The sequence below is a fragment of the Zingiber officinale genome, chromosome 6A (genome assembly GCF_018446385.1).
Source record: "Zingiber officinale cultivar Zhangliang chromosome 6A, Zo_v1.1, whole genome shotgun sequence".
Taxonomy (NCBI): Eukaryota; Viridiplantae; Streptophyta; class Magnoliopsida; order Zingiberales; family Zingiberaceae; genus Zingiber; species Zingiber officinale.
The window spans coordinates 131,260,858-131,283,364 of NC_055997.1; the positions used below are offsets into that span (position 1 = coordinate 131,260,858).

Below are 22,507 nucleotides of genomic sequence, written 5' to 3' on the forward strand. Positions count from 1 at the left end.
ACAATCTGGGCCCTGGATTTGCACTCACCCCTGCGCACTCACGCGTGAGAGTCTCTCCCCATGCATATGTTTACAATGCATGTGTCATAATTTTTACAACAATAAAGCAAGAGACTTATAATGTGAGACTAAATCCATATACAATAGAGTTTTTTATCTCCACCTCTTTATTTCATTCACATTTCCAACAGGTAAACCAAAGGATATTCTCAATTATACGTATTTACTTATTTTTTTTTAAAAATGATGATAGTCAATCAACTAATTATATTATCATTTTTTTTTCAAAAGTAAAAGGATATCTCGTTGTCATCCAGGATAATTAACGTTAATCACTTTTTTTTCTTCTTGATATGGACGGCGAGGATCACATTTTCTATATAGGATCTCATTATTTACGAATCTTAAAGCACCGTGTCCTCGAACTTTGCTTCTAAAACCCTAATCCCTATAAAATCCTCTCCTCTCCTCAGGCTGCGTCTTGCACACTTCGAAATTTCGAATGGCGTGGCGGAAAGCCTTCTCGAGATCGTTGCTAACCGCTGCGCGGTCGTCGTCCGGCCGATCGCCGCCAGCGTCGGCCCCAAGTTTCTGTGCTCCGCCTTCCGGAGTCCCTGGCCTCCAGCAGCTTTGTTTCTCCTCTCCTCGGTAATCCCCATAAACCTATGACCCCTGCTATTTCTCTGCCTTCTCTCCAGTTCTTTTGATTTGCAAAGCGTCGTAGGCATCTGGAGGAACTAGGGTGTATGCAGTCCTTCCCTCCTCTTTACAGTACAGTGGCCTCTCCTGGAGGTGAGCTCTCTCAGGGTTCCTTCCGTCGCACTTGTCAAGATCGCTAGTTAGTCTACTCGATCTTTTAGTATTTGAAGTTCTTATAAAATATGGAACTTTTTGATTGATCATTGTGATATGATTATCTACCATGCATGCTTTCATTGTTTCTTTTCTCCTTCGTTGGACTTTTGACTTTTGGTTGATGGAATATGAAAAATGAAAAAAAGATGGTTGATGGAAGACTCAAGCATCGTTCAGTGGGAATCGATTTGAAAGCCCACGTAGGTTTCCTCTTTTTAAAACTTTTTAAAACTGACCTTAGACAATGAATGATTAAAAGAGTTATTTTGAAGAGGAAAATAAATGAAGATTCAATTCAATAATACGAAACAGATTGTCAAAGTTTTGCTTCATTTTAATATTAATGCTGTGATTCATAATGTTGCACTTAGATATTTTATGCTTTTACATAATTTAATTATTCTTCTTTCATTTATTGCTTTTGTTAGTTTTTATCTGGAACACTACAAATGCTTTCTCATAATTGATTTGATAAAGACTACTGTGAGATGAGTCTATTACTAATAAAATGCTATATTTTTTACCCAGAAGCTCAATTTTCAACTGAGTGATTCTGTGATGTATTAAGCAAGTAGAAGGAAATGGAAGAATGATTTCTAGTGATAGATTGTCTTGGTAGTGCAAACTCCACAATTGTCAAGTCAGTATAATGCTCCAAAATTGTCATGCCCGGGGGTATAATTCTCGGTATTTCGGTGACAATATAATATAAGAAACCTTAAAAACCATCTAAACAGAATCATCAGGAAATTTATCAATTTATATATATCATAGTTTTCGTACACCCCAAAACTATATTGATAGACGACATCTGAAATAAAGTTATAAAATGTGAATACAACGAAACAAAAGTAAAACAAACCAGGAATCAATACGTCGAGATCTCTGAGCAACTCTATGTAAAGCCGAGACCAATATAATATCAAAAGGATCCCTGTGTCTACAAAACTGGAGGCCAAAGAATGTAGAAAGTTAGACAAATGGCTAAGTAGATACTCAAGAAAAATGTGCATGAATTTAATCTTGTTTAAGAAGTCAAAGAAGTAGAGTAAATCATAATCTTTCTTTACAACTTTAGGTTATTCTTAAAGTTCTCCATTTATACATATATATGTATAATCATCTTCGGTTATCGTTATCTATAATCAGGTAATATTTTTATATTAGAGTTTAAGATCTTCACCTTATCATCATCAATTAAAATCAATTCTCCAATCTTATTATTTAATCAATTAGTATACAAGTTATCATGGTAATATCAACATGTATATCAATGGTCTAAATCTGATAAATCAACTAAAAAGTGAATCACTGGAGCCAATATCATCAGAGTGTAATATCACATGGATAGGCTAAAAGCTTCCTTAGAGTATAAGACCGTTGTATACGTCATCTGATGTACAGGCTATCAGCCCTCACCGATGGAAGACATAATGAACACTGACCGAGGGCTACATCACGCCACCACGTCTCGGGTGTATGGTCAGGTACTCTGGACCGCGGTCGCCGCACTACCACAATAATATGTGGGATGTCCAGTACTCGAATATAAAGCTCTGGTATAAAGCTAGGCCCATAGTCTTCACTTTTTAATTCTTCATTTACCATCTTTATTATTTCACTTTAAGGATTTCATTTTATACATTTATCATAATTATTCACTTTTCATATCAAATGATCAATCAAGTTAACATCTTCATATCAAGTTTGTTAATTTATCATCCTATGGTTCACAGATAAAAACTACAAGAACATCAAAAGTATAGAGTATGAAAGGTCAAGCAAGTAAAAAAAAGACAAGTATCAACAGAAGAGTAATTCAGAATATTTATTTAATTTTTAAAACAACCCTTCTCGCATTAATCCCAGTATAAACCCACATGTGGACAAGAAATAATATCAATTATTTACCCTCCACGATTTTATTATTTTAACCCATTTCGCTATTTGTAATATCATTTTAATTTCCTATTGAAAATAATTATATATATATATATATATATATTCATTATTTCTTTATTCATGCACAAGGATAAATATATGAGTCAAGAGAGATGTACCTACATTATATACAGCAAAAATTTTTGAGTATCGGTAGGTCACTGTGCTCCACTCGAGCTCGTATCTACAAAATATAATAACTCAAATAATCAAAATGATAAAAAAATCATGACATAAAATCTGAACATGATCTATGACTTGAAGCCATTAGATCATTATTTTTAATCTCGCTATCTCGTACCACTTCGCATTCCTAAATGAAACCTTTGTTCCAATCTAGATAGCCCTCCTAACTACACATCAATTAACACAAAGCATCAAAATATACCTTCTACGGGTTACTGGGATTGCTGAAAATAAAGATGGCAGCAACTAGGGTTGTTTTCCCTTTGTCGCTGGCCATCTCAGCTAGCTCCGGCGAACTCCGGCAGTGCTGCCAAGACAAGGACAGCAGCTAGGGCTGCTGTTGGAGAAAATGAAAGGTAACTATGGCAGTTAGGGAAGGTTGAAAACAAAGAAGGCGGATAGTGAAGGGGCAAGGAAAAACCTTTTCCCTTTTTCACCGGTTGTCTCGGCGAGCTCCGGCGAAGGCCACAGCTAGCTCCGGTGGCTGCTGTGCTTGGCTAGAAAAGAGGGCAGCTACTAGGGCTTTGTTTTCCCCTCTTTTCTGGTGGTCTGGTGAGCTCCGGCACACTCCGAGGAGCTCCGACATTGCTGCCGAGAAGCAGGACAGCAAGGAAGGGGAAGCTTGTTGCTTGTTGCCTGTTGCCGTTGGAGAAGAGAAAAGTAGAAGAGAAGGGAGTTGCAAGCTTGGAGAAGAAGAACAGGGATGGATCTGCCATTCGTCGCTGCTGGAGAAGAGAAAAAGAAGAATGGGAAGAAGAAGAAAGGGGGAAAAGAAAAGGAATGGGTGCGCGTGGATGGGTAGGGTGGTGGCAGTGAGACCTTTTGCGGTTTTTTTTAATACTTAACAGTATAATGCATCCAATTATAAGAAATACTTATTTGGACAATTAGTGTCTTTAAGCTAGTCAAAGGCTTGCATGACCGTCCAAGTGTGTCACTTGTTTTTTTTAAGAGAGACATGGTTCCTAATTAGAAGGGGTATCATACTAACTTGTGCTGGCTCACGTAAAAGGTGGCATGTATCAATTTAGACATTTAGTGTACCAGTGGAGAGAGTGGACGAAGAGGCAGATGAGGAAGAGGAAGAGGAGGAAGAAGAAAAAGCATCAAGAAGAAGAGTCTTACTTATGCCTTGATGTCAATTTAGTGCTAGTGACGTCGTAGTGCTCTTGATGCTCACCTCATAAGATCTACACCTCTTTTTGTTTTCCAATATGTTTCTGATAGTGTATCTATCTAGTGCTATGTTTTAGTATTGTTTACTCTGAAATACGGATGGAGGAGGGAAGGAATTAATAGTGAAAAAATATCCTCAAGGAAAGGGAAGAGAAAGGAGGAGAAAGAAAGAGATAGAAAGGAAACACAAAAGGGAATGAGAGAAAAGAATCCTCCAACTGTCGAGACAGATCAAGTGAGCTCGCCACTGTGCAGCCAAGTTATCACCTAGCAATCTCACCGTGAGTTTAGTGAGGCCATAATCTCTCAAGCCTGCAATCCAATTCTATATTTCCTCACTCTTATTATGTAGGATCTTGATTAACACAATCATGGCGTACTAAAATAAATTTGCATTTGCATAGGCTGGAAACAACCTCTTGCAAAAAGCAGGATAAGGCTGCGTATAATGGATCCTTTCTCGGGATCCCGCATAGCGGGAGCTTCGTGCACCGGGCTGCCCTTTTATAGGCATTTTAAATTTGATATTCAACCAAAATTGATTCACACTATATCATCTTTAAAAAGTGAATTATATGAGAAGTTTGTCTTAAGTTTCAAGTTTTAAAAAAATCCTTTTCTGTTTCCATGTATTCTAAAGAGTTAGAAAAAAGGATTTTATGATACCATGACATTATAGATAAATTAGAAAATAATGAGAGATTTCTAACTTTCAACCCTCTTCTGTCATATTGAACCATTGATTTTTTATACATGAATAATATTCATCATATTAAAATGGTACAAATTTTCAAATGTTTGTTCTAATAGTATATATTGTAAATTTATACATACGAGGAATTCTAAATTTCAAATATAATTTCAATAAATGTCAAAAATTGTAGGTCTTACGATCCTACACTTATAATGTACCTTTCTCCGCTTCTAGATAGTATCCGAATACTGACATCCTTACTGGAAATTGTATATTAACAAACTCTGATATTAACTACTAATTATTTATATTAAATATGTTATATGAGTAGTGTTAGAAAGATGTTATGAGTAACTATTGATAGTTTCTGAAAATCTAATTGTAATAAAATATTCTCTATTAGTATATTGACTCTATGATATTATTAATTATTTTTATGATATTAATTATGATGAAAATAAGTAAAATTTATTGATTGCTAAATGTTTGAAGTATAGGATTATTAATACAAAATAACAGTTTGTTAATATTGACATTTTAAATAAAAATGTAATTATATTATTTACTAATTATAATAATGAATATGTTAGCAAAGGATTTGTTATTTCATATAAAACTGAAATTAATAGCATTAAGTATATAGTTATTAAGTACTACTATAGTTTGATACATTATAAATGTTCAGATGATTTTAATCAAATTTATTCCCAATTTCTCTTTTTTTTTTTTAAAAATAAAAATAAAACTCTATTTAATTTTGTTATTTTCTTGTTTCTGTTCTTCCCAATTTGTATGATACTAAGGATTTTGAATCAACTGAAACTCCAAAGATTCTAGGGAGTTGTGAGATTGAGCTCACCATCCTCTCCCAACTCGGACATAGTCATGGACTAAGCTATTCTCTTTCGATTCCACGGGTACTCGAGAGTCATGTGATCGAGCTTATTATCCTCTTCTGATTCTGACATAGTCGAAGTCATGGATTTCCTCTATCGGAGATGGAGTCACCACTTATTCCCTGACTAGAACTCAGTCATGGACTGATTTCTCTCCTAATCCTTGATAGGATTTGATTCATTGTCTTCACACTAGGTTTGATCATCTGTATTCCATTTATATATATTGTGGTCTTCTCTTTCAGTTCTACCTTAAGGTACTTAGCCCCATGTGCCCTGATGGCCATTAAAAAGAATACTTGTCCAGTCACGTTACGTGCAACGTACTTTGTGAAGGGATTCTTGTGATGCGGAGGAAAGGCCCACGTGGTGGGCGCTTGATCCGATCAACAGGGAGTCTGGGTGTCATTCTCCAGGACTTAGTCAACGCAGGGGTTATGTGGCAATATCTGACCTTTCGAGCAGATCCGACTTGCCGAGCCGACGCGCTGCAGAGTCGATTCAATCGGACACAAGAAGACATGGTGCATGACCCTCACTTCTCCATGATCTCCCTACTCCCCCATGATCTTCGCTCTATAGAAATTGAAATCTAGGGCTTGCTTTTTTATGTACATCAATAATGAAAAGTTACACAATAAGATGTTTATATAGTTAGGTTAAATACCAAGAATAAGAAAAAGATTAATCTATCCTTAATAGCTAATAAATAGAAAAACCTAATAATGATAATAATAATAGTATAATCTAATTTTCCTTTTCAAACTCATAATGCTATAACTAGAAATATTGAAAGTTTATCAGACAAGAAACGAAAGCATGAAGCGGAATGTGCTTTGGTAAACATATCAACAATCTGTAGATTAGAAGGAACGAATAACAACGTGATGGTGCCAAGCTGAAGATGATGACAAGTAATGTGACAATCAATTTCAATATGTTTTATTCGCTCATGAAAGCTAAATTGCACGTAATTTGAATAGTACTTTGATTATTTCAATATAACAGAGTATGTTGACGATAAAATAAATGACTTTTAAAATAAACGTTACCCAACACAATAATGTTGAAGTGTGGAAACTTAAGTGTTGGTGTTGGTGTTGGTCTGCTGTAGCAATCAGGTGTAGGCGCATTACAACGAAGTGGTAGCACAAAGTCAGAGTAGTTAGATGGTCGAGAAGAAGCATAGAGAAGTTGTTATTTGAAGTTAGCCAAAGACCTCTTTTTAATCACAATTGGAGGCACCTCCAATAGTGCTTGTCCGATCCGAAATCTTCAACTTTTATCCTTATGAGGGCACCTCCATCAGCTTCGAGCCGCCTCTAATGCGCTCCGAGGTGCCTCCAATGGCCTCCGAGACGCCTTCCCTCATCAAACTTCTATCCTCGAAGTTTATCTGCGCGAGGGTGCCTCCGCCATGTCCAGGGTGCCTCCACTGAGCTCTGAGGTGCCTCCCTGCAATTCCAAGGCGCCTCGAACACTGTTCATTTGAGATGAACTTTTGCCAACTAACTTCTGCAAGACACGTTAGTCCAAATAACAACAAATAACTTGTAAATCAGAGTTAGTACAACAAGATAAAATTATTAATTAGATCATGTCTTACTATGATCAGGATCTAGTCATAGTTAGGGATGGCAATGGGGCGGGTCTGGGGCGGGTTTGACCAATCCCAAGACCCGCCCTGCCAACCAAAATTTAGACCCGGACCCGGACCCGCCCCGCCTATTTTTTAGACCCGCCCCGCCCGACCCACCCCCAAAACCCGACGGGTCTAACCCGTTGGACCCGCCAACCCACCATACACCACATAAAAAAATAATAATACATATTTAAAGGAAGAACAATTAGAAACCAAAACAAACAAACAAAAATATTCATTACAATACTCAAGTTTGCAACCAAAAATAAAAAAAAAATCTATTGGGCAATGTCTGAGTGGTCAGCAATATGCTCCTCATGGTCATCTTCTTCTTCCTCGTCAAGCATGGTTGGACAATTTGATAAATCACTGGCAGTTGAAGTACCTACAAGAATAAATAAAAAAACTGTATAAATTTTGTTATACATAATATTATAAAATATAATAAAAAATAGTACTTTTCATATCATTCCACAACCAACGACGAGCACACATCAATGCCTCCAAAGTATCTGGATGAAGCCTACTACGATGAGGACTGACCAATCTTCCACTATCACTAAAAGCAGACTCAGATGCAACTGTTGAAACAGGGATGACTAAAATATCTCTTGCCATTTTTAGTAAGTTAGGATATTTAATTCCATTTGTCTTCCACCAACTTAGGATGTCAAAATTTTCAGCTCTTGGCAAAACACTTTCTCCTAAATATGTATCCAACTCCGAAGTTTTGGAAATCAAAGTAATAGGATCTGAACTAGTCACAAATTGGTCATACTTATGTAAAGTAGCACTCACACGACCAGAAGCACAAGATGATGATATATTTCCCACAGCCACTGAACTTCTTGCACTCAAGCTATTTTCCCTAGTTTTAGTCCTTGATTGGTAATCCAATAATAAATCATAACAATTTTGACGAATCTCATCTACCTTAAATTGTGATCTTTCACCATAGATCTGTGAAAAGTAAAATTCAACCAGTTTCATTTTGTACCTAAGATCTAGAACAACAGCAACCCTCATCATAATATGGCAAGAATCCCAATATTTTTCATACTTTCCTAACATCTTTTCTGTCATACATTGGATCATGATCTTTGGACTATTCATCCACTCATCTAATTGTAATTTGATATCACATATATTTGGAAAATAAAAATTAGACGTGGGGTAAAGTGTACCAGAGAACATCTCAGTCACCTCATAAAATATTTTCAACTTTTCACAAATTTCAATTGCATACTCCCAATCTTCATCGGTTGGAACATTCTTATACTGTTTCTCTCGACATTTAAGTCGTGGAAACACATCTCGATAAATTATTGCAGTTTCTAACATCAAAAAAGTAGAATTCCATCGAGTTTTGCAATCGAGAGATAATTTTTTAGTACAATCAATTTGCAATTGACGCATAGTATCTTCAAACTTTTCTACTCTTGAAGGTGAAGCAGTCCAAAATATGATACTATCCCGTATTTTCTCAATTCCATCACTTGTAATTTCCAATCCATCTTTGACAATCAAGTTCAAGATATGAGCACAACAACGCATATGAAGTACCTTTCCATTTAGTGTCAAATCTTTCCTTGGGAGCTTCTCTAAGAGAAGACGAAGCATGGCATCATTGGTCGTGCAATTATCAACTGTGATTGTTGACACTTTGCGATCAATATTCCAATCCAAAAAACACTCAACAAGCTTATCAGCTAGAATCTTAGCTGTATGTGGCGCCGGAATATATATAAACCTGTAGAAAAATTAAATACCATAAATTATTTTCTTGTTTCATATATAAATTCTTAAATATAATTACCTAGAAATAAAATTGAACATACCTCAAGATAACACTTTGTAGTGTCCATGAATCATCAACAAAGTGCCCAGTAACTGCCATGAAACCTTTTTTAGTATTGTTTGATGTCCACATGTCAGTTGTGATTGCAATTCGACACTTAATCTTGCCCAACAATTTGTTGCACTTAGACTTCTCTTCATTGTAAATCTTTAAAATATCACTTTTCAAGGTATTTCTTGAGATTATCTTAAAGCAAGGTTGGAGGCTAGTAATAAAATCTCGGAACCCCTCATGATCAACAATACCAAGTGCATAATCATGCAAAATGACCATCACAGCAAGCTTATACCTTGAATCCTCTTGGCTGAAAATACCACAAGTTTTCTTGCTTGCCATGAGACTTTGTCGAATATCCATTTGTCTGTGACGTTTTTTACAAGTCTTCTCATAATGTTTTAACAAATGTATAGTTCCATGGCTTGCTGGAGCTTTGAGACGGGCTTTGCAATAGTTACACTCTGTGAATTGAATATTTTCGACCATCACTCTCTCAAAGTGGTTCCAAGCCTCTGAAGTGTAATTCCTCTTGCCATTACATTTAGAAATACCATCAACTCTCCAATCATTACCACCACCATCATTCTCAGAAGTGATTTCCAATACATTATTATTTTCTTGAAGATTTATAGATGCTTCTTCAGATTCCATCTACAAATAAATAAACAAAGAATTATAAAAAAAACTTCCTAAATAGATGATTAAAGAATGAAAAAAACAAATAAACAAAGAATTATAAAAAACTCCCTAAACAGATGATTAAAGAATGAAAAAAAGTAAGTACACGAGAAGCGTTTAAAAAACTCAACCCTTTAATTAAATTTGTCCCTTGTTCTTGAAAAATAATATATTAAAACACCATAAACAAGAAAGTGAAACACTTACTTCTGCGGTTTGCCCCAATAGTTTCCAAAACAAATCCCTAAAATTGCCCCTCAAAGTTCCAACTCCAGTTTCATCGCAAGATCTTCCTCTACCAATTGCAAACACTCGACTTTAGCATGTCGATTCCCTCATTTCCTTGTCAAAGACTCAAAGATATATATTTGTGTGTGAGAGGAGTAGGGAACGACCAAGAGACTCCAAGACAAAGAGGTGGGGCGGCTGTGGCATGTGGGAATGGCTGAATGGGAAAGGTTGGAACAAATAAAAAAATTAGGGCATTTAAGGTATTATAGTTATTATATATTTTACATAATATAAAAAGGAAACTGATCCCCGTTATATGTGTTGTAGAAGGATGGGAAATAGGAAAGTATTTATAAATAGTTCATTCTTTTTAAATGTAATGATTAAATTTTTTTGGCTCGTATCGTCACCACTCATCATCAATATTTGCATGTGTAATTTCTCCATGTAAAAAATTTATATTATAAATAATAAGTATTAATATACGGGGCGGGTTCGGGGCGGGTTTGATCAATCCCAGGACTCGCCCCGGACCCGTCCCTAGACCCGTTGACCGGGTCCTAACCCGCCCCATAACCCATTTGACCGGGTTTAGACTCGGCCCAAACGGGACGGGTTTAACACGGGGCCGGGTTTGAACCCGACCCATTGCCATTCCTAGTCATAGTCTCAGCTTAGACTTTCAACATGGATCTAAGTTATATCAGTATCTACAATCCCACGCCCTCACTGGATCACTCTTATCTAGTGTTTACCTTACTTACCATTATAAACTTACTTGACCCTTGACCCACTAGGACTTCATGTTATGTCTCATTTGGAGCAGTTGTCAGGTGCAACAGACTCAACTGGACTTCCTGCTATATATCAATCTATCTAATTTTCCTACCAGTTTCCAACTGAATTTTAGCCAAACTTGAGGAAGAGAATTCTGATTTGAAAAACCAAGTTAGTGAGTTAAAAACTACCTTAAGCAAGTTCACGCTTGGGTCAAAATATTTGAATATGATGATTGGAACCAGACATGTTGCTTACAACAAGATTGGACTTGGGTTTAACTCAAATCAAAATCATATTTCTTATCTTACCTTAGTCAAAAGAAATGCTCAAAATAAGTGGGTTCCAAAATCATGCTTAGTTAATCAAGTTGAAAATAATTGCTATTGGGTACCCAAACAACATATTCATATGATAAATGCTAATATTTTCTATGCTCACCCAATTGCTAAATTGAAATATGTTAGACCTTCAACTTAGGGGGAGCAATTTTTTTTAAAAAATTGTTAGACTAGGATTGTTTATAACCATATTTTCATGTTTATTATTTTCAAAATATGATTTCAAAATTTATTATTTTCAAAATTAGTATATTTTATCCATGAAAATCTTGTTTTATTTCTTAACATGCATAAATGGACTTAGTTTTGATAAGTTAGAAATATTCCACATGTTAATAGCTTAGTTTTGATAAGATTAAGCTGGAAACTCTTATCTAACTTGAGTTGACTTGACTTATTTTTATTGCTATTTTGGCTTGCATTTATTACTTGAAGTCTAATCTTTATATGATTGAGCTATTATTAGATTGAATATGGTTTGACTTGAACTCTTTCTATAGTTGATTTATCTGACTTGAATCCATCCAAAGTTGCATTTTTTACTTTAAAATCATTTTTTATGATCTGACCTAATATGTCATCATATGTTATTCCTTATTTGTATTTTAACTCATTTTTGATATATGAAAAAGGGGAAGAGAAATAAAAGATAAATTCCTATAAATATCAAGTGAATCTAATTAAGGGGAGCAATAATTAAGGGGGAGTTTTTTATTCAATTATTTTATTCATGTATAATTGCACTAACTCTATCTTCTTTCATACATTGAATAATCCAACTTATTGTTTTATTATTGATTACTAACTTTGACTTAGTTTTTGTATTATCAAATAGGAGAAGATTGTTGGTGCTAGTGCACAACATATAACCTAGGGTTTTGATATATGATAAAGGTTAAAATTAGTATAATTGTGATCTAACCAATTGTGTCAAATTTACAAGATACTTGACAAGTGTTAAAGTCCTGGTTGTGAACTAGGCAGTGATTAAGTTCTAGTGGATCTAGGCATCTAAAGTTCTAGTTATGAATCAGACATGGGCTAAGTCTTGGTTCGAAACCAAACAACAAATTCCTACTAGGGTGCTTGGTGAGTCAAGTCCAAGTGATTAAGTGTTGGTAGATAAATTTTTAACCGAAGGCTAGGTGAATCAAGTTCAAGTGATTAAAGTTTGGCAGACAAATTCCTAATTGGAGGCTAGATAAATCAAGTCCAAGTGTATGGAATCAACTAGAAATTGATTATTTGACATAAGTCTAAGTATGTGGAATTAGTTAGAAGCAGATTGCTCGGCAAAATCAAACTAGACGGGTCAAATCTAGTCAAATAGGTATGAGTAACTTTACACTTTATATCGTACTCATTTTGTGTAACTACTATAGGAAAACATATTTGACGTTCCAGGCAACATGATGGGTTTTTGGGATGATTGGCTAGTGTTAAACGAAGGGGTTTTAGAGGTTCCAGGTGATCGTAGTCTATGCGTACCGAGTGTATGGATGACTAGAGCAGCTTCAAGGTAACCATGAGATGACGTTATCTGCAATCCAAACAAGGCCGTTAAGATGAAATTTGACTCCTACCCAGGCGACTGTAGGGTGTGGTGAACGAGCGACTAGAGAGGTTCGTTAACGTTAACTTACCGATAGAAGTTGCAGCCATGCCAACACCTCTACAAGCGACTGGGAAGGATCCAGGTGATCGGAGGAGTTTTATATAAGGAGTTTTGAGGCAGAGCTTGAAGATCACTCATTCACTCATCTCTTAGGCTCTTGTGCTCATAATTCTTTTGCCTTCTGTGTTGTGGCATGCTACGACTCGCACTTCATTTTTGTTCGGCAATACTTAGTAGCATTTACATTTGTTGTAGTATTGCTTTATTTGTTTTATTACCCTTAAACTTTTTAGATGATTTTTTTGTAAGATTTTTTTACTTAGGAGAAATTTGAAATAAAAATCATATTTTATAACTACTGCGTGTTTATAGTTATGGTTAGATTGATCAACTTGCATGCTTAAATTGTTAGCTAAATTCATTTGTATATTTTTATTGTTTTTGTCTTACTTGATTGAATTAGTCTAAGTTTAATCTATTTCCGTTGTGCTTATTCTGATTAATTGAATTGCTTTAATTATTATATGTTCATTTTTAAAAATTTTAATGCTATTCATCTTCCTCTAGGATCAATTTCGATCCTACAAAGACAGAAGTGATGAATGATGAATTCCTTTAGATAAAGCTATAAGAATCCTCTCTTATAATTTAAACATTCTAAGTCTTAGATCTTCTGTATAATATGTTAATACTCCTTTGGCATGAATATTATCTGACATGACACTTTGCTATACCATAACTCTGAAGGAGTAAAAAAATGAAGTCCTCAAAAACAGACAATGAGCTCCATTCAGATTAGTAGTTTGAGACCCTTATCCTCGAATGTCGAATGTCGAATGTCGAATGTCGAATGTCGAACAATTCGAGTCCTATCGGCACTCTAAACTCTCTTTCCCCTATTCACATCCATAAGCCTTCTGTGAGGCGAGAGCGACATCATGGTCGACACAAACCTTTAGCGCCAGTAAAGGTAATGCTTGGAACAAGCAGAGAGGAAGGAGGATTAGAAGCGAAGTTAGATGACCTTCCGGCGGCACTACCTCCAGTGAGTGCACGCTCCTTGCCTTGTACCTGCCTCTTTTCTTGTTGCTCCTCGGCATGAAGGATTTTTACCTGACGAGCACATCAAACAACGCGATTAAAAGAAGCAATTACAATTTGCATACCATCGGGAAAATGATTTGTTTTAGTAAGGAGAGAACCAAGATCTGATCCTTCCGAAAAAAAAGGGGCAAAAGATTCAAACCCTGAATCTAGACCTAAGTTTGGTTGGACTATTGGGGAAGACGAGTGGCTACACCTTTTCCTCTTCTTTTTACACATCACCAGGGATGCCAGATCATGGTATTATGGATGACGTTCTCGAGGAATATCTTGAGGATGTCATGGGTCTCCCTCATTGATACACTTCTCGTTGCCCCGCCCCAGACCACTGACCACCACTGGTTTGGTGATGCTCTCGATCTAACCTAGCAGCCTCCCACGATTCGGCTTGGCCTCGTCCTTCCTCAGAACGTAGCTGTCGTAGATGCAGAGTGGGGCCCAAATCGAGATTGCAGCCCTCATAGGATATCAACGCAGCGTCGTTCATGGATTTGTTATCGCCGACCCATGGCAAATACTCGTAGTGAAAACCAATAGTGTCAAGAAATCAAAAAATATAACAAAGGGGATTTGTTAGAGATTTCGGAGGTAATGCAATTTTGGGTTGCATACCGACTTTGCTGACGTGGCGGGAATTGCTTGTTACCGGGAATCACTCATTACCTAAACCAAACAAGGTTTTGGTTATAACCTACCAAGGCTATCAACGATAATCTCTAACCAAACATGCCCTAAGTGGTAAATTTTCATCCACTTGCCACCTCAGCTATGTTCACGAGGGCGAGCGAAATGCTTATTTTGATTGACTAGATATATAATTAAATGTGTGTTTTTTTTAATTTCTTAAATAAAATATAATTTCATGGCTTTAGGTATATATTTCATATGGACGACAAGGATCATAGTTTTCGGATAATGGAAGCTAATGTTAAAGTATTGTGGCTTTAAAGCTTACTTCTAAAACCCTAATCCCTGTAACAGTCGTCTTCTCTCCATAGGCTGCCACTCTCGCACACTTCTAATGGAGTGACGGAGATCCTTCTCGAGATTGTTGCTAACCACTGCGCGGTTGTCCTCCACCCGGTCGCCGCCAGCGTCGGCCCCAAGACTCTGTGCTCTGCCTTCCGGAGTCCCTGGATTCCAACACAATAAGCGTTGTTTCGCCACTCTTCAGTAATCCCCATAAATCTACGGCTCCTGCTATTTCTCTGCCTTCTCTCCATTTCTTTTGATTTGCAAAGTGTCGTAGGAATCTGGGAGAACTGGGGTGGATGCAGTCTTTCCCTCTGCTTTACAACACAGTGGCTTCTCCTGAAGGTGAGCTCTTGCAGGGTTCCTTCCGTTGCACTTGCCAAGATTGCTAGTTAGTCTTTTCGATCTTTTAGTATTTGAAATTCTTCTAAAAAGTGGAACTTTTTGATTGATCATTGTGATATGATTATCTACCATTCATGCGTTCATTTACTTTTCTTTTTCCTTTCGTTGGACTTTTGAGTTTTGGTTGATGGAATAGGAAAAATGAAAAAAAGACGTTGATGGAAGAGCCAAGTCGGTCAGTCGGAATTGATTTAAAAACTCACGTAGGTTTCCTCTTTTTAAAACTGACCTCCGACAACGAATGACTAAAAAGAGTTATTTTAAAGAGGAAAATAAATGGAGATTCAATTCAATAATTTATGGAACAGATTTAATATTAATGTTTGGTTGATACTGTTGCACTTAGTTTTTTTTTTGTGCTTTTACATAATTTAATTATTCTTCTTTCATTTATTGCGTTTGTTAGTTTCTATCTACAAATGCTTTCTCATGATTAATTTGATAAAGACTACTGTGAGATGAGTCTATTATTAAGGGGGCGTTTGGTTTAGGGGAATAATAGCAATCATTGATTGTCATTATTGATGTTTGGATTATAGGATTGAAAATACAAATAAGAGAATGAATTCTTATAATTGGATAATGACTAGGGCTATAAACAAGCTGAGTCGAGCTAAGCCTTGGGGGTGTTCAAGCTTATTTGATAAGATAACCAAGCCGAGCCGAGTCGAACTTAAAATGAACCAAGCTTTTGAAATGAGTGTTCAAGCTTGGCTTGGTTTATTTTTTATGAACTTGAGCTTGTTTGAAGCTTGGTTTGAGTTTGATTCATTTAGATGTTATCAAGCTCTCAATTCAAGTTTGTTTGATTGTTTCAAACTTTTAGTTATTTGATTGGTTATTGAGCTTGATAATTTAAATCTATCTATTTATTTTATTTTATTTTATTATTTATTTATCATATTGAAAAGAGTTTTATTAATGAATATGGTTCGTGAACATTGTTCATGAACGTACGTTAACGAGCTGAACACATGTGTTCAAGCTTGTTTATTTAGCTTAACGAGCTGTTCAAGTTTGTTTGTTTAATTAATCTTATGTATATTGAACGAACATAAACAAGCTTTTATCAAGCAGAACACCAAGCTTGTTCACAAACGTTTGGTTCATTTACAGCCCTAGTAATGACTCATTCCCATGTCTCCTCCCTTCGATGAGTCATTACTCTATTTTCAACAATCAAAATATTTCCTTATTCCAAAAATATCCTTGATCCAAAACTAATATTTTCTCTCTTAATATCAAATATCAAAATATATTTATTTAATTTTTCTTTCATATCACTCTCTCTCCTCATTTTATCACCCACTTTCTCTCTCCTTAATTTCTCTCATCACACTTTCTTTCCTTTTTTTTTTCTCATTACACTTTCTCTTTCCTTAATCTCTTCTATCACTCTCTTCCCTCTTTTTTGTTCTCATCACACTTTCTCTTTCATCATACTTCCTCTTTCATCATACTTTCTCTCTCCTCAATCTCTCCCATCACACTCTTTTTTTTTTCTCATCACACTTTCTCTCTCATCATGCTTTCTATCTAATCATAGTTTCTCTTTCCTCAATCTCTCTCAGCACACTATTTCCCTTTTTCTCATCACATTTTCTCTCTCATCATGATTCTCTTTCATCATACTTTCTCTCTCCTCAATCTCTTCCATCACATTCGTTTTCTTATTTTTTTTCATCATACTTTCTCTTTTCTCAATCTCTCCCATCACACTCTCCTTTTTTCTCAATATACTTTCTCTCTCATCATGCGTTCTCTCTCATTATCCTCGCTCTCTCAATCTCTCTCATCACATTCGCTTTCCTATTTTTTCTCATCACACTTTCTCTCTCATCATACTTTTTCTTTCCTCAATCTCTCTCATCACATTCTCTCTCCTCATTTTTTCTCTCATTTTTTTTTCGCCCCCGCCAACCCTTACCAGGGCCAACACACTTTCTTTCCTCATTTTCTCTCATCGCACTTTCTCCCTCTTCATTCTTTTCCATCACACTCTTTCTCTCATCATACTTTCTCTTTCATCATTCTCTCTCATCATATTTTTCTCTCACATTCAACTTTCTCTCACATCTAATTTTTTCTCTTATTTTCCTTTAAGAGTAAAAAAATTTTTTTTGACTTATTCTGATAGAAAATATTCAACTAACCAAACATTAAGAGTGATATCCATGCTCATACCCATTCTCATTCCACAATACTATGATTCCTATTTTGATTCCTATTCCTAAGAAAGAACCAAACGTCTCCTAATAAAATGTTATATTGTTACCCAGAAGCTCAACTTTCAACTGAGTCATACTGTGATGTATTAAGCAAGTAGAAGGAAATAGAAGAATGATTTCTGGTGATAGATTGTCTTGGTAATTCAAGCTCCACAATTGTCAAATCAGTATAATGCATCCAAAAATAAGAAATACATTGTATGGACAATAGCTAGGCTTTAAGCTAGCCAAAGGCTTGCATGACCATCCAAGTGGGTCACCTGTTTTTTTTAAGTGAGACATGACTCCTAATTAGAAGGGTATCATACTAACTTGTGTTGGCTCACGTGCAAGGTGGCATGTATCAATTTAGTGTACCAGTGGAAGAAGAGGCAGGAGAGGAAGAGGAAGAAGAAAAAGCATCAATAAGAAGAGTCTTACTTATGCCTTGATGTCAATTTAGTGCTAGTGACATCGTAGTGCTCTTGATGCTCACCTCTTAAGATCTATGCCTCTGTTTGTTTTCCAATATATTTCTAATAGTGTATCTAACTAGTGCTATGTTTTAGCATTTTTTACTCTGAAACACGGATGAAGGAGGGAAGGAATTAATAGTGAAAAAATATCCTCAGGGAATGGGAAGAGAAAGGAGGAGAAAGAAAGAGATAGAAAGGAAATGCGAAAGGGAATGAGAGAAAAGAATCCTCCAACTGTCAAGACCGACAAAGCGAGCTCGCTGCAGTGCAGCCAAGTTACCACCTAGCAACCTCACCATGAGTTCATAGTGAGGCCACAATCTCTCAAACCTGCAATCCAATTCTATATTTCCTCACTCTTCTTATTTAGTATCTTGATCAACACAATCATGGCTTACTAAAATAAATTTGCATTTGCATAGGCATTTTAAATTTGATATTCAACAAAAAAAATAGACATCTTTTTCACGCTATATCATCTTAAAAGTGAATTATATGAGAAGTTTTTCTTAAGTTTCAAGTAAAAAAATCCCTTTTCTGTTTTCGTGTATTCTAAAGAGTTAGATAAAAGGATTTTATGATACCATAATGAACATTATAGATAAATTAGAAAATAATGTGAGAGATTAATAACTTCAAACCCTTTACTGTCATATTGCACCATTGATTTTTTATTCATGAATAATATTCATCATATTAAAGTGGTACCAATTTTCAAATGTTCATTCTAATAGTATATTTTGTAAATTTATACATATAAGGAATTCTAAATTTCAAATATAATTTTTAAAATGTCAAAAATTGTAGGTCTTAAGCTCCTACACTTATATTGTCCCTTTCTCTTCTTCTAGATAGTATCTGAATACTGACATCCTTATTGGAAATTGTATATTAACAAAATCTGATATTAACTACTAATTATTTATATTAAATATGTTATATGGGCAGTGTTAGAAAGATGTTATGAGTAATTATTGATAGTTTCTGAAAATCTAATATTATTACTAATGAATGAATTGTAATTTAATGTTGTTTATTAACTATATTATTATTAACTATATTATTATTAACAATAATAAAATATCCTCTATTAGTATATTGACTCTATGATATTATTAATTATTTTTTATGATATGAACTATGATATTATTTGTTAATATTGCCATTTTAAATAAAAATGTAATTATATTATTTACTAATTATAATAAATATGAATATGTTAGCAAAGGATTTGTTATTTCATATAAAATTGAAACTAACAGCATTAAGTATATACTAACTAAGTACTAGTATAGTATGATAAATTATAAATGTTCAGATGATTTTACACAAATCTATTCACAATTTCGCTTCATTTTTTTTAAAAAATCTATTAATTTTGTTATTTTCTTGTTTCTGTTCTTCCCAATCTTACTGATTTGGTTGATCCTAAGTTTTTTGAATCAACTAATCTCAATACCCATACTGATTCGGCTGACTGGTTATTATGTTAATTGTGTGCCATCAGAAATATTTGACATTTTTTTATTTCATGCTGTGCAAGATGCTGAAGTAATTGCAATTGACAATCTTTGCTAACAGTTAGATAAATTTGTTCTCTCATATTGACACTTAAGTTGGCTGGATTGAACAGATGGTGGAGATTCTGGGCAAAAGAATAGTCCTTCATTTGAGAGTGCTGATGATTTTGAACGGCGTTTATTTGGTGATAAAGGCGATGACAAAATGAATGCTCCTTTTTATCGCAAGCTTGATAAGCTGGAGAAGGCTCATGAAAGATATACTGTCTCCAGATCAAATGTTGGTAACGGTTCCAGTATAATAGATGGTATAAGTAATAGTTTTGATTCACTATCAGATGGTATGGATGAAAAGTTGGACAAAGCAGCCCGTACATTTACATATAGCAATGAGATACAGGAAGAAGATTATAGGTTCAGACCGGATGTGACATTTTATCCTGGGAACACCTACAGTCCAAGGGTAAGAGCTAATGGTTAATCTTGTTGTTTGTTTTAAGTTTATATTTTTTATTTTTAATGTGACATTTTATCTTTTATCTCTATGGATGTCTTTAGATGGAAAAGAGTCTTAATATTATTCTATTGATCTGATGATTTAATGCGGAATCTGGATCCATATGTATGACATTAAGCTTTTCTGATTCCTTTATGTTCCCTCATTTTCACTCATCTCTGTATGCTTTTTCTAACTGCTTATTTCCGTCTAAATTCTAGATATGACTAACTATTGTTGTTGCATATGCTATCCAAAGAGTGAATGCTTAGATGTCACTTTTCTCTCTTTGTAGTTTCCCTTTTTTCTGTGAGCTTAGTTGAGGATATATTCTGATTTCTTTTAATACTACCTTTGGCTCATAGGATTAGCTATTCTATTCCATATGAACTCCCATAGAATAGCCACGTATTCCTATGTTTGGTTGTAAAAATGAGCTTAGAATACCAATTTCTATTGAATTGTCAAAAAGAGGATTGCTTGTACCTAGGTCCTTCGATTTTTAATGCATAATTGCACTCATGGCCTATAAAAATATTACTTGCACCATCTTTAACATTGCGAAGATCAGTTGACTAGCACTGAACCCTCTCGTTCCATATTTCATTTTTTAATCACTACCTTGCATTTTTGACTCGATATATGGATATCTGTCTGTGCTAGGCTGAACGTTACAAATTCCTCTTGTTTGAAGATTTGAGCCAATTTGTCTGAATTACTTTGGTCCCTGGTGATTTATGGGAAACTAATTAGTTCCCTGTGCTTGACCTTTTTGGTAAAAACATCTGTCGTTGTCAGCAGTTGGAAAGCTCCACAACTGGCCATCTCCTGGATGCCAGCTAACATACATTAATAATCCATATAAGGTTGTTTTGATATACTTGACACATCAAGGACGTCACTATGTTCAAGACTCACCACCACTGGACAGGGCCACTAGCATCCATATAATGTGGTTTATAATTTTAATGCTGCAGATATAAGTATTACTAAGACTGTTATTCCCTCATTGTGGTTTCCTTCTCACAAATTTTCTGTTACTTCCCACAAGGATCTTGATCTCACAAAGCCTGGGATTCATAAGCCTCCCAAAAGAACAGAGTTCACGACTACCACAAAAGAGGTACTGAGGAAAGCTGATTTCAGGGTAAGCTACATATCTCTTTTACTTTTGTTATATAGTTAAAATTTTGAATTCGCACTTCACTCTAAAAATGCCAAACAACGAGATGTCTAGCATATAGTTGACCTGCTTTAATTTTTAAATTTTTATTATTTTACAGATACCCAGTAAATTTGACTACTAATTTAAGATATAAGTTTGTGTTCCTTGCATTCTGGTACCTCAAACAAAAGCTACACTGTATTGAGATTCTCGTACTATTTCAGTTAATTTTTAACCAACATCATATCTGTGTTGATACTTGGGGTTTTGTGTTTGGAACTATTGGTGTGTAATTCAGGCTCTTTGCTTACTTCTGCTAGTGGACTTTGTTACTTGGACTTGAGTACGAGTATCTGATACGTGGATGAATCTAAGTGCTTGACACAGTTATTTTTTTAAAAAATTTTACACGTGATCAATAGAAACATCAAGCATTCGTTCAATAGAAATGCTAAATGTTACTAGATTCCTTTTAGCCTGCATTACATGTGTTAAGAGTTTGAAGTAGAAAAATACCTTCATCTGATTGTGAAGCCTTCTAATTATCATTTTTCCTTACGATGCATTGATTATTCATGCTTAAGAAATGTCCCTTTTTCATGCTCTACAATTTGGGCATGCTGAATGCAGAACGTGAGGTTCCTCGCCAACTTCTTGACTGAAGCAGGAATTATAATCAAAAGAAGTCACGTAAGGACTAAATTTCGAACCATGTAGCTTGTTTTACAGATACTGCCCAACATATACATACGCGATAGAACTAATTGTTCGGCCAATGACTTTTTTCTTTTCAGACGCGAATCAGTGCCAAAGCTCAAAGGAAAGTCGCTAGGGAAATTAAAACTGCAAGAGCTTTTGGATTGTTGCCATTCACCTCCATGGGAAGGAAACCCTTTGCTTTCGGGAGAAACATGAAAGACGACGACGATGAATATGAAACTGACGATAACATAGCTGCACCTAGTGTTGCAAACAATTACTAGGGAAGATGATCTGTGGTCGTGAAGCTGTTTTTCCGAAACATCCTTCATAAAAACTAGTGTTGCAGTCTTTTTACAGATGACCCTTCTATATTATAGGCTTTGGATGTTCAGCATGAAATGTGATGGCGAAGTTCATTGTTGCCTAAAAATATGCTGCACAAAATGTTCTCCCCTTGCTACTTGATGGCGGCTACAAACAAAAGGTTTCTGTATGATTAATTTGAACTTGCAAATAAGCATCTGTAACAAATTATGATATGTACAAGAGTTTCACCATGCAACAACCCAAATC

The 22,507-nt window shown here is 35.3% G+C and overlaps 1 protein-coding gene across 2 annotated transcripts; it reads left to right on the forward strand.

Annotated features, from left to right (window-relative positions):
- The first annotated feature begins 456 nt into the window (after positions 1-456).
- On the forward strand, positions 457-22,496 carry LOC121998118. Of its 2 annotated transcripts, none has more exons than XM_042552873.1 (6): positions 457-648; positions 725-792; positions 19,685-20,034; positions 21,119-21,214; positions 21,863-21,922; positions 22,027-22,496. In XM_042552873.1, the coding sequence occupies exons 1-6, from the start codon at positions 503-505 to the stop codon at positions 22,213-22,215; spliced, it is 909 nt and encodes a 302-aa protein (XP_042408807.1). In that variant the 5' UTR covers positions 457-502; the 3' UTR covers positions 22,216-22,496. The 2 variants fall into 2 exon arrangements, with proteins under 2 accessions (XP_042408807.1, XP_042408808.1); XM_042552874.1 differs by lacking the exons at positions 457-648; positions 725-792 and adding exons at positions 15,019-15,164; positions 15,241-15,308.
- The last annotated feature ends 11 nt before the right edge of the window (positions 22,497-22,507 follow it).

Bases quoted from the DNA above. Each gene is read 5' to 3' on its own strand.
- LOC121998118 (XM_042552873.1), top strand. From the start codon at position 503: ATGGCGTGGCGGAAAGCCTTCTCGAGATCGTTGCTAACCGCTGCGCGG. The intron at 793-19,684 runs GTGAGCTCTCTC...TGGATTGAACAG, and splicing joins TACAGTGGCCTCTCCTGGAG to ATGGTGGAGATTCTGGGCAA. The intron at 21,923-22,026 runs GTAAGGACTAAA...TTTTCTTTTCAG, and splicing joins TTATAATCAAAAGAAGTCAC to ACGCGAATCAGTGCCAAAGC.